We start from the raw sequence: 13,087 nt of genomic DNA on the forward strand, positions 1-13,087 counted from the left end.
ATTTTCTTTACCAGGCCTTTATCAGATATATGATTAAAACATTTTATCTCAGTGCCTTATTGCCTTCATTTTCTTTTTTCTTTTTTTTTTCCCCAGAGCTGAGGACCGAACCCAGGGCCTTGCACTTGCTGGGCAAGTGCTCTACCACTGAGCTAAATCTCCAACCTTGCCTTCATTTTCTTAATGTTTTGAAGAACAAAAGTATTTAATCTTCAAACAGTCTGGTTTATAAATGATTTATTTATTGACTGTTCTACTTAAGAACTTTTTAGCTTACCCAAGGCCACAGTGAATTTCAGAAAACTAGCTAATTCTGTGGAGGGGGACGCAAGCTCCACAGCATAGGTGGAGGTCAGAGATAACTTTATGGAGTCTGCCTTTATGTGGGTTTGGGGGCTTGAACTCCGGAAACTAGGTTTGAACAGCAAGCACCTTTATTTGTTGAGGCATCTCCCAGCCCTACAGATTTTTAAAAATGTTTTCTTCCAGAAGTTTTATAGTTATAACTTCTTTTTGACTGATTTTTTCCTATATAGTAGTAAGCATTTATTGAAGTTCATGTCTTTCCTATCTGAGTAGTAAGTGGTTCTGGCATCATTTATTGAGAAGGCCCCCACGCCCCGCAAAGTGACAGGTACCTTTGAATCTCTGTCAAAAGTCTGTTACCTGTACACACAGTTTTATTTCTGGGCTCTATTCTGTTTCACTTGTCTTCTTTTCCCTCCCTCCCTCCCTTTCTCCCTCTCTCTTTCCCTTCCTTTCTCTCTCTCTTCTTTTTTCATTTTTTAGAGAACAGGTCTTGCTGTGTAGCTGGAGCTGCTCTAATACTTGCAAAGCTGACCAGGCTAGCCTTGAACTTTTAGCAATCCTCTTGTTTATACCTTCTGAGTACTGGGATTACAGGTATGCAATCATTCAGGATTCATCTATTTGTCTTGACACCGAAACCAAAGTGTGCAATCTTTATAGCTTATGGTAAGTCTTGAACTCAACTCTGTTCTTCTTCTTCAAAGGTAATCCAACTAGTCTAGGTCCTCTTCATTTCTACCTGAGTTTTAGATCAGATTACCAATTTCTTATACTAAAAAAAAACAAAAACAAAAAACCCACAAACCACAACAAAAAAAACAAACCAAAAAAGCTAGTTGGAATTAGAATTGTAGTTGTACTGAATCTATAGATCAATTTGGAGCTGATCTATACTATACTATACCTATACTATAAAGCAGGAAGTATAAAGTAGTAATGTTTTGTGTATATTCTCCGTATAACAGCGCTTCTGCTAGCCCCTGGACTCCCGCCTCTCCTCTCAGACACTCCAGTCAGCAAACTAGCTGTCTAGGACCCCCTAGACTATCAGTTCTATTTCTTCGATGTCACATGGGTTGTCCCTCTCTGTGCTGCATCCTGGGAGTTCTTTAGGTAGTCATTTGGGGTGACCTTAGTGCATACCTTATTTATTTTCTGTGCCTATAAAACCACTGTCCTCCCTTGCCAGATGTCCAATGTCCTGAAACTGCCGTTTCATACATTCTGTCCATTGTTAAATTGTCTCAAGGAAGAAGGCAGATTGGTCCCTGTTCTTTCACCTTCACTGAAGTGGACTCAATACTCTTTCTGTCAAATCTGTCTTTAATGTTAGAAAATTCAAGTAAAAATACGACAAAAACATAACACTGCAACCGTGATACTTGCTATGAATGAACACAGAGAGTAACACCCAGGAAGCCTACAAGAGGATAATTTTAGGGTATTTGTTTAAGTCTTACCTAGATATCTCAGCCTGGGAATTTTTTTCTCCATCAACAGTGAAAGGAGATGCTCCCGTTAGTAGTTCATACATTAGAACACCTAAACTCCACCAGTCAACTGCCTATAAAACAATAATAATTTCACTTTGAAGAATTAGCAACTAAAATATATGTTATAAGAAAAAAGGACCAAAATAAAGTTATATACTTAAAAAAACATTTTACCAAAAACATTTCTCATAGCTTTCTGGCCTAGGAGTATTAAGTTAACACATATAAGAGACATTTAGAGAAAAAAAAAAGTCTACTTATTCCCAGAACAGAAAATATTTTAACCATTTTCTAAATCAGTTAGTTTTTACCATTGTTAATTTAAGACAATTTAACTTACAATTTATTTTCTAAAAGTTTAGGTAGGTAGAATATTGAATTTATGATCTGGAGGGGAAAAAGTACCAACTAGCATTTTTATAAAGCATTTACGTCCAAAGAACAAGAGAGAATTCCTTAAACTCACAGGCAAAAAATGTAAAAATCTCACAGAAGGGTATTACTTTTTAAACAGTCCCCTAAAAATCAATTTCTCTTACAGAATGTGTCTATGTATTCACACAAATGGGGAGGTTTAAAATAACAGAAAGTAAAATGTACTCTAAACTGGAAACCTATTTATAAAAACAATTATCTGAACAATAAATAATCAGGAGACAATATTTTTTGGCTAGTTATATCACAGATCTTAGGCATGCAGAAATTCTAGGTGTGAAACAAAGTTTTCTTAATTGAAAATTAGAGCTTTAGTAGTAATTTTCAAAATCTAAGTTATAAATTCCTACTGAATTGCACAATAGCTTTAAATTATACCAGAAAGCAAACTAAACCAGCATTTCAACTCCTGAACTCATATAAGCAGTTCCAATGCCAGCCGAGTCTGCCCTCAGAATGTTCTACACTAAACATGAAACCATGCTGTTTAGCTAATACAGACCTGAGATCAAATTCTAGCCATGGGCCAGTAGCCACTGCCATCTAAATCGAGGGAATGGGATTAATAGATATAGGACATGTCATCTAAAATAAGACCAAGAGGGTTGAGGATTTAGCTCAGTGGTAGAACACTTGCCTAGCAAGCGTAAGGCCCTGGGTTCGGTCCTCAGCTCTGAAAAAACAAACAAAAAAGAAGGCCAAGCCTTCATCATTCATCCCAGATCCTGGAATCGTTTATGTGGTGTTTTGAAAGGGGATGAAGGAGAGGAGAACAATAAGGACAAGCCAGCCAGAATTCATTTGGAGAATGTTATTGTTAAATAAGTGATAGGGAAGTATTACCCTTTAATACAGGAAGGAAAAATGGCCTAGATATTGTAACAACTTAGAGCTGACAGCTTCTTTATTATCTTCATCAGTATTCACACAGGGAAGAGAGGAGGGAAAAAAAAGGAGAGAAAAGAAACAAAGAAAGCAAGAAAAAAAAAAGAGCTCTTTAGACGGTTAGGAAAACAGACTGTATTTTGAGTGTAGAATTTTCCCTAAAAGGTTATGAAAAATGCTATTTCTGCTGGATAATAATCAACAAAGTCGGGAGCTGGAGACATGGCTCAGCGGTTAAGAGCACTTACTGTTCTTCCAGAAGTCCTGAGTTCAATTCCCGGCAACCACAAGGTGGCTCATAACCATCTGTAATGAGATCTGGCGCCCTCTTCTGGCCTGAAGGCATACTCACAGACAGAACACTGTATACATAATAAAGTAACAGAGAGATGCTCTGTTTTAAGGTCTGTACTGGAAGTTATGAACTGGGATTCACTCTTACTGCACAATTTACAGAAATACACAAAGTAGTATCAAAAGTAGAACATACCTTGTCATGTCCTGAATCACCCCCTCTGACAATATCTGGTGCCATGTATTCAATAGTTCCACAAAAAGAATATGCTCTTTCAGTCTTGAACAAACAAACAGAAAGGGGATTTGATTTCAAGCTGGCATGACAAGTAATGCATGTCAGTGTTGAGTTACAGCAGCAGTAGCAGTGGTATAATCTGGCCGACAGACCCTTTGTACCATGGCAAACCTCTACCTACTCAGGAGGCTATTGGGCAAACATCTGAGACAGACTTCTCATGCCTGGAACACTGCTGTCATCCATCAACTCACTCACAAATTAATCCACTTAATGCTTCTTTGTTGTTGTTGTTCTTGGTGAATGCATATTTCAGTTACTAGTTTCCTTAACCACTCTTCTTAGGAATGGAAATAGTCCTAGTAGGGTATCATGAACTAACATTTAGTAACTGAGGGCGCTGATCTTCAGATAAGCAAAATTGGGAAAACACCAGAAAACTTAAAAGGAAGGCCAAAGGCCAATTAGTATAGCAACCAAAATAGGAAAATAGGGTGAAAATACCTGTTCCCCCATCACTGGCACTGTTAATGGCTTATTTAAATGATAAACAAAATTGTCTTGGGAAAACAATGGGCTGATTTTTTAAATAAAACTTTAAAAAAATTCAAAAAGGTTAATTTAATATATCAGTCTCAAAGTTAGTTTTAAAAACTTAAGAAAAATTCAAAATGACCAGTAGATCATCCCAATGTAATAAAAGAGAAAGCTAAAATTAATACACTGAGTAAGGCAATTTTTAATATATAATTATATATATATTACACATTTATACAACCATATCTAAATTTAAGAGCATTTTGGTGGCATTAAAATATTTCTCATAAATGACAACTGTGCTGGTATACATATATATTTAGTTTCAGCATTCAGGAGGCAGAGGCAGGTGGAGCTCTTGAGTTTGGGCCAGTCTGGTCTACCTAGTGACTTCAGGCCAGCCACAGTTATATAGTGAGATGCTGACTAAAAATAAAATAAAAATAAATCTATTTTTACAAAACTTTCTTAGGTGAAAGATCTCTGATATATACTTTATTCCTCAATCAACAAGGTTTCAAGAAAAATAAGCACTCCTTTTCATTTACCAATTTTAACTGTGACAAATACACAGTGTTGTGGCTGTGACACCAAAGTGACAGAAGACCAGTTTTACTGAGGTTAAACAAATCCACAGAAACAATGCTTTAAAACATTATGAATTAAACTATTTATGAAAATATACGTGCACACAGAGATAACGTTTAATATGGTTTATGATTTACTTCATTTCCTCTATATCCTATGCACATTGAAATATTATTTCACCTAGGAACGAAAAGAAGTAATTCAGGTATGAGACAATAGGGAATTTTTGTTGTTGTTAGATGGCAGAACTGTGTTTTTGAATAGCCAATGTAGACCACAGAACACATGCCACATCTCTCTGCTTCATCATTTTGGGACCAAATGCTAATACAGAGACCACCAAAAAGATTAGTATTAAATAAAGTTACTTTCACCCAAGTTTGTGTACAAAAGGCCGAAATTTTAAACATTTCATCACATAGAAAAATATACATTAGTATGTATTCATCAGATTATTAAAAATACTTCAAAATTCATTTCTAAAAAGCTCCTTAAAACTAAACTGTTTTTAAGTTAATATAATATTTATTATGCTATAGCTCTTTTTGAACACAAAGCAAAAAATTGCATAGCCAACCTCCAGAAATATATACAAATTAAATCACTTGATAGCTCCTTTAAAAAAGTTTTTATTTTTTGTGTATGAGTTTTTGCCTGCATGTATGTTTATATACCACGTTGATGTCTGCAGCCTGTGAAGGCTGGAGGAGGGCACTGGACCCTTGGAACTGGAGTTACAGAAGACTGTGAATACACCATTCATGCACATCTTAAAAATGCAAGATAACAGTTTGCATTGTTTATGGGCACACACAAAGGGAAGCTAGTTACAAAGATAAGTTAAATTGAATCCACCACTCACTCTTCACATGAACTTATACAGCTAAGAGGCTGCACAAAAATATATAAGTGGGTTGATCAATTTCATCTGAAATTCATGATCATTAACCTTAACTAGACCTCTAAATGCTGAGCAACAAAACTAGTCATTTTTCTAATCATTTTATTTCACACGTTCAGCAGCTCCACTCCTTCTTCATTCTCAGTGAGAAAATAAAAGCAATCACAAAGACCTTACATAAGCTACCTCTAAGCCTCCAAACATTCTTACACCCAATAATTCATCTTCTCTCTGAATGACTGACCTTCTCTGGCTAAGATCCACATACCTTGTACACTTGTTGATAACCATCTCAAGAGTGTTTTAAGCCCTTTCCTTTTTCCTCCTCTCTGTATCATTAGGATATTTATTCCCACTTTGTTTTCAGGGGTATTCTAATGGGCATAAGACATTTCTTATTTCCCCTTCTCCCTAAGCCTAAGCTGGCCAAGAACTAATGGTCTTCCTGGACTGTACTCTCCACACCCAGCTAATTTCTCCCATCTTAAAGTGTAGCACCCCGCCTCTCTCAAATCTGCCCCATTCTCTGCTGTGCTCTCCAGCCATCCCACCTTTCTTCTTCACCTGAGTTGTGCACAGATGCAATTGTAAGTCTATTCCTGTTCTCTCTCAACTGAGCTAGGTAGGGTTCAACTGTCAGTACTCATCTGGCTTAAGACAACTGACAGTTAATCATTTCCTTCCTGAGACAATTTTCCACTTGGCTTTAAAGAACGGTCTCTTTCCTTCCCAGTTTTTTTTCCATAGTTCCCTTTTGCAGTTCCCTTTCCTTTGCTTTATTCTCTTAGCACTGAAACAGTTGAGAGTCAGATTTATCTCTTTTATTCTTTTCTATCTTTACTTACTGTTATATTCTTATCTATGTTCAAGATTAAAAAAAAAACACATATACAAAATTGGAAGTTATCAAATTTATGTATCTAAACCAGAGTTCTCTACCAAATCCCAGACTGATAATATTAGTAGACACTTGCTTTTCTGTCTCTTGGATCATTCAGATTCAGCTTACTTACTGAACTAAACTGGTTCACCCATCCCAAGCCCCGTACCCTCACTCTTCCAGTTGCTCTAGCAACACAACTTAGAGCTATCCTAGATTCTTCAGATTCTCTCATATCCCAATTTAACTCATAAAAATTTCTGTTAGTCATATACACTCCAAATCTACTTCTGAAACTCCATCCCACTACCCATGGCTCAAGGCCGCAGCATCTTTTGTTAGGATTACATCAAAGCTTCCTTCTCAACTCAATTCCTGTCCCATTCTGAGTTACCACCTGCTGTGGAAGAATCCTTTTCTACACCATGAATATGTATTACTCTCATTGGTTAGTAAAAAGCTGACAGGCCTGGTTCCTGGGGAGGAAGTTAGGCAAGAAAGTCAAATTGAGAATGTTGGGAAAAAGAAGGGCGGAGTCAGGAGTCACCGGTCAGATGCAGAAGAAGGAAGATGAGAATGTTGTATTGAGAAAAGGTACCAAGCCACATGGCTAAACGTAAGTGAATTATAGGTTAATTTAGGTGTAAAAGCTAGTTAGTAATAAGCCTGAGCTACCATCTGAGCATTGATAAGTAATATTAAGCCTCTGAGCCAATTATTTGGGAAGTGGCTACTGGATATTTTGGAGTTGCTGGCAGAACAGAAACTTCTGCCTACAACCAACCATGCCAAGTAGAACTACATTCTAAAACAGCTCTGTTTATGTCATGCTACTCACACTCTAGTGATACTTAAGTGTCCTTTCCCTATAATCCTTTCATATAGTTACATGTCCTTACCCCCACTACTCTAATCATCACTTCCATACAACCTACACTGCCTCATTGTTTCACAAAAACTTGGGCCTTACCTAGAAAAAATTTCCCAAGATACCTACAGGGTCCACTCTCACTTCCTTCATACCTCTCTGCTCACATGTCAACTTCTTGATAAAGCATCTCCAGGTCAACCTAGTATGCCCCAATCCTTCCATCTCTTTCCTACTGAATTTGATTCCTTGTAACCTATTACTGTTATACTGCATACATATTTGACTTACAAATGTGTTACTGTCTGCTGCCCAGTTTAGAGGAGAAACTTTTGTCTCTTTGGCTCACTGTCAGATCTCTACACCTTAACTGAACAATGTTTGGATCATGGCAGACACTGATTCAATATGTACTGAATATGCAAAAAAATGGAAATGTTAATAACTTAAAAAAGGGGAATGCTGAGTTCATATGGTGTTATATTATTTTGCTGACTTTTATATGTATACCAAGTACAGATATGCATACACACATACACACACAATATAAAAAGAAACATACTACTATTATTCTGCTAAATGGACAAAGCAACAGAACGACTCCTAATGTCTTGTTACTACACCCATTGATGAATGCCTTACTCAACCCTCATCATCAAAGCTCCCAGCAGTAGATGGCAATTAATGCAAAGAACCACAACCTTTCAACATGCAGAGAATAAGAGTCTTTGGGGTGCTTGACTCTAAATGGATATCTATATCACACCCCTCTCGTCAAGGCTCTACGTGGAAGGTGGGGCAGGAAGAATGTAAAAAAGCCAAGAGCATGGTAGAACACACCTTTAATTTTAGCACTCAGGAGGCAGAGGCAAGCAGATCTCTTATGAATTCAAGGCTAGCCTGGTATACATAGCAAGTCCCAGGCCAGTCAACCTCCCCTTCCTATGCCCCAGCCAAAAAAAATATTGTAAGAGCCAGAGCAGGTAGAAGTGGATCATTTCAAAGAAACTGCATTTTTTTCATACACAACAGGGCAGATGCACATTTGAACTCTGACAGTGTGTACAAGTCCTGCAGAAGCTCAAGGCAGACAGAATCATAGCATGGAGGAGGGAGAAGGGCACAAGGTCTTTCTCCTGTCAAGAAGTTACTGATCCTGGGAGAAGAAAAGTCTATTGCCTTTAACGGTGTGACAGCTGGTATATTATCAGAGCAGGAGGAGTCAGCCAACACACAAATTGGACTCCATAGATTTAAGAGTTGGGGAGAAAAAAGGGCCAAGAAAAAGGGGGAGAGAGAATATGAAGTTGGATGGGTAGAAAGATAAGGAAGGATCTGGGAGCAGTTGTGGGAGGGAGATAACCAGGATAAAAAACAGTAAAACTGCCAAAAATTTAATAAAAACAATGTTCTAAATAAAATAAGTTTACAAATAAAAACAATAATAATATTTTCAATCTTATTATTCCAGGGTAAATTCTCCTAAATTCCCCTAGTGTAGAGGTTCTCAACCTGAGGATCTCGACCCTTTTGGCAAACCTCTAGCTTCAAAAAAAAATTTATATTATGATTCATAACAGTAGCACAGTTAGTTATGAAGTAGCAACAAAAGTCATGTTATGACTGGGGGTGGCCTCAACACGAGGAACTGTATTAAAGGAAGGCGGCAGCAGCATTGGGAAGGGGAGATCCACTGCTCCAGTAAGTCCCTGACACTCACATACTTTTAAATACTCTTCCTTTGCTCCTCAGGAATTAGATGAGACAGTCCTATACCGATAGATGTGCCTCATCCATTCCTGCTGTAACCAGTAGCTCTCCAGTAGACACGTCATGGGAATGCTGGGAATACTTTCCGTCATCCCCAAGGCAGTGGCCAGCCTACTCTCATAGATACTATCAGAATAAAAAGCAAAATAGGAAAGAAAATAGATAAAACTGACAGCTAAATATTTTTCAAGTAAACAAAAACATTTAACATTATCTAACAAATGGAATATTCAATACTTAGAAGTTTCTAGGAAAATGATAATTCATAAGTTTTCCCTGCTTGCTGTCATGTTGTTTACTTTGAATTAGTATTTAAAAAAAAAGGAAAAGGAAAAGAAAGAAATAATATCCTGAGTAAGCATACCAGAACTAGCAATGTCTGCCATAAGAAAAAGTAAAAGGGAACAGTGAAGCCATCTTGTCCCTACTCTCTGGAGGGAGAAACTTCACAAATGGCTACAATTAAATACTATAACACTAAACTATTTTATATCTTCTTCTATTTTTATTGTGTTTATATGTGTATATGTATGTGGAGGTCAGAGGACAACTCTGTAGAGTCAGTTCTCTCCTCCCGCCATGTGTACCCATAAATCAAACTCAAGTGGTCAGGCTTGGCAGCAAGTGCCTTTACTCACTGAGTCATCTGCCCAATTTTAATGTTTTTTAAGGTAAGGACAAATGGAGAGCCCAGATGAATATTTTGGATTTTAATCCTCTTCCTTTCCCAGCACCTCCAGCCCAATGCGTACCTAAAGAGTAATGATCCACATCACTTATTTTGGCAAATGAATGATAGGAGTAAGTAAGGGAGCCCTAGTAGGCTTTCCAGAAGCATATGCAGATGAAAACCAATCATGAATACATGTCACCACAAATCAATCAAGACAGGAGACTGATTGAAGTAAACACCAGCTACTACAGAGAGTTATTATATGACTCTTAATGCAAAAAAAAAAAAAAGCTTGTGTCGATCCTGCTTCTTATCCGGTATGGCAGTTGGAATGAGAAGGTCCCACCTAGGCTCTGGTATTTTAACCTCTGGTCCCCAGTTGGTGATGCTGTTTGAGGAAGTTTAGAAGGAATGGTCTTGCTGGCAGAAGTATGCCAGTGGGGGTGAGCTTTGAGAATTTAAAATCTTGGCCTCCTTCCAGTTTTCTCTCTCTGCTTCACACTTTCAGTTAAGGATGGGAACTCTCAGCTTCCTGCTCCAGCTGCCATGTCTGCTGCTACCACACCTATTGCCATGATGGACACCCTTCAGTAACTGCAAGCCAAAATAAACTATTTCTCTCATAACTTCCTTTCAGTTATTATGTTACAGATGAAGAAATTAGGGTTCAGGAGGGTTAATAACCAAGTGGCTTTTCAAACAACATTATATTGCTAAAAAGATCTCATCTTCAACATAATAAAATGAATCACTCACTGCACATAAACTTATCAAAAGTTCAAATGTTCACTTTTTTTAAAAGTCATGCTTTATGGGTCTTTTCCTTTTAAGTATAGATACCACAGCAGTGGGCTATAATTTATCCATCTCACTTTTAAGTGTTAAAGACTTATTTTTCTTGACTAAAACTTATAATTTTGTCTACCTGTGGATTCTTAGTATGAAAAATTTTAAACACAATATTTATATAGAGAGGAACAACACATGAACATATCATTTTCAACATTATTTCACCGTTCATTAATAAAAAAGACAATTTTGTCAAAGTAATTCATCTTCATTTTATTCTACTTTTATTTTTAACTGTCTTATTTCACATTACAATTAAATATGTAATACATCACAGACTGCTTAACAAACACTTCTTTTTAAAATAGATTTTCTGTTTTTAATTTCATATGTATGCATGTTTTGCTTGTTTGCATGCGTACACCTATGTGTTCCTTGGTACCCAGGGAAGCCAGACCTGGGACCCCTTGGGACTAGAGATATGGACAGCTGTGAGCTACCACGTGGGTACAGCAGATAGAGCTCGGGTCCTCCGGAAGAGGAGAAAGTGCTCCCGACTACTGAGTCACCTCTTCAGCTCTCAACAAACGTTTCTTTTGTTGTTGTTGTTGCCTGCCTCTGCCTTCTGAGTGCTGGGATCAAAGGTGTGCGCCATCAGTGCTCAGCCCAACAAGTATTTCTTAACTATTAAAGCTACTCTTGTGGAAGACACATCCTTGTCTGTGGGGACTTTCTTTTACTTTCAGAATCCCAGAGGATTTACCAATTTTATAGCTGAGAAAAAGAACATACCAATAAAAGTATCAAACTGTACAAAGTATATCATAAAATGTTTAAATTTACTAAAATAAAATTGATTCTGTATATAATTCAAATTAGCAACATCTGTCTGGAAATAATCATGCAGATATTTAACAAATACCTCTAAAATATATGTTCACAATTTGTTAAGGTCACTATCCTGTTTCTAGGGTCCATTTTAATTCTTAGCATATAGGAGGTACTTGATATCATTTGAAAATAAAGAGATAATTATACTATGACCAGACACATCAAACATACATAAAGAGTAAGTTGCTAAAAATTAAATGTAGCCGGGCGGTGGTGGCAAACACCTGCAATCTCAGCACTTGGGAGGCAGAGGCAGGTGGATCTCTGTGAGTTCTAGGCCAGCCTGGTCTATAAGCTGGTTTAGGACAGGCTCCAAAGCTACAGAGAAACCCTGTCTTGAAAAACCTATATACATACATACATATACATACATATATATATACATATATATATAAAATGAAATATAAATACATTTTACATATCAAGTGAGGCCAGAATTTACAGATACTGAAACAGAAGCAGACCTGGGTGAAAGATAGTCTGTTCAATTTTGGCCATGCAGAATTTGAGAAGCCTAGGAGGAGGCAAATAAACACAACACTGTAGGCAGATTTAGGATTTGAGCCCAGAAGAGAGATCAGAGTTAGCAGTATATATTTGAACATGTATGACATATGAGGAGAGAGGACGAGCTAAGAAGACCTGAGACTGAGCTAAGGAGAAGCCTCAGGTAGTGGAAGAAGGGCCTGCAAAAGAGAGTGAGAGTAAGTCGGGGCTGGCGGTACCCCAGCTCCAAGGGCAAATAAGGAAGATAAGGCAGGGAACACACGAAAAGTAGAGTGATATGGGCTAAACAGCTTCAGCCAATTGGCAGGGGGTGTAAGACAAACTGGATTCAGGAGTGCCTACAAGTGTGGAAGTAGAGGCAGTATACAGACATATGGACATAGGAAAAGAGCAAAATAGCCAGAGAGAAGATGAGACATCCAGGGATATTTTGTTTGCTTTTTAAAGTCAGTCCATTTGTCCATCATCTCCCGATTTTTAAATTTTTAAAACAGAAGCTACTAGGTATACGTCAATGACGGCAGTAAAATCGAAGTGTAAATGGAAGAGTGTAACAGACACTTACGTTAGACATTCAGGCTAAAGGAATAGGTAAAAATTTACTTGTTCCTACAAAGACTATGCTTTGGTGTAAGTGACTTAGGCTGACACATAAACCATACAAAGAACCTAGAAAGAAATGCTAATCCCAACAGAACAGCCTCAAGGGTATCTGTTAAAAGGGAAGGGTCCGGGTCAGGTCACTTGTTAAACAGGTGCTGGGTGCTGCTGAGGACAAAATGGCCATTAGGTCAAGTTTTAGGAGACTCCAGAAAAGAGAATTCTTATCTACCCCGAGAGTAAAAGCTGAAGCCTAGCCTGGCAGTGTGCTCTTTAAGGCAATGAGAAAGAATGAGCTAAAAGAACCTAAAAGTGTAATGTTCTGTCAAAATACAGTTGGCTGCAGTCAGTGAAAAAATTAGCTTATTAATGACTTAGTTCTCTGCTTTATCCTGAATTCTAACATTTTTGCATCTAAATAACCAAGTG

At 37.5% G+C, this 13,087-nt stretch overlaps 1 protein-coding gene across 2 annotated transcripts in view; it reads right to left on the bottom strand.

Moving 5' to 3' along the window:
• Rps6ka5 (ribosomal protein S6 kinase A5) overlaps positions 1-13,087 on the bottom strand; it is a 157,124-nt gene that overhangs the window by 34,921 nt on the left and 109,116 nt on the right. For both annotated transcript variants that reach the window (XM_036205822.1, XM_036205821.1), the window contains 2 exons: positions 3,613-3,696; positions 1,770-1,873 (listed from right to left, as the gene is read on the bottom strand). In XM_036205822.1, the coding sequence (XP_036061715.1) occupies positions 1,770-1,873; positions 3,613-3,696 (188 nt within the window). The remainder of the gene's footprint in view (positions 1-1,769; positions 1,874-3,612; positions 3,697-13,087) is intronic.

Source organism: Onychomys torridus, chromosome 14 (genome assembly GCF_903995425.1).
Source record: "Onychomys torridus chromosome 14, mOncTor1.1, whole genome shotgun sequence".
Lineage (NCBI taxonomy): Eukaryota > Metazoa > Chordata > Mammalia > Rodentia > Cricetidae > Onychomys > Onychomys torridus.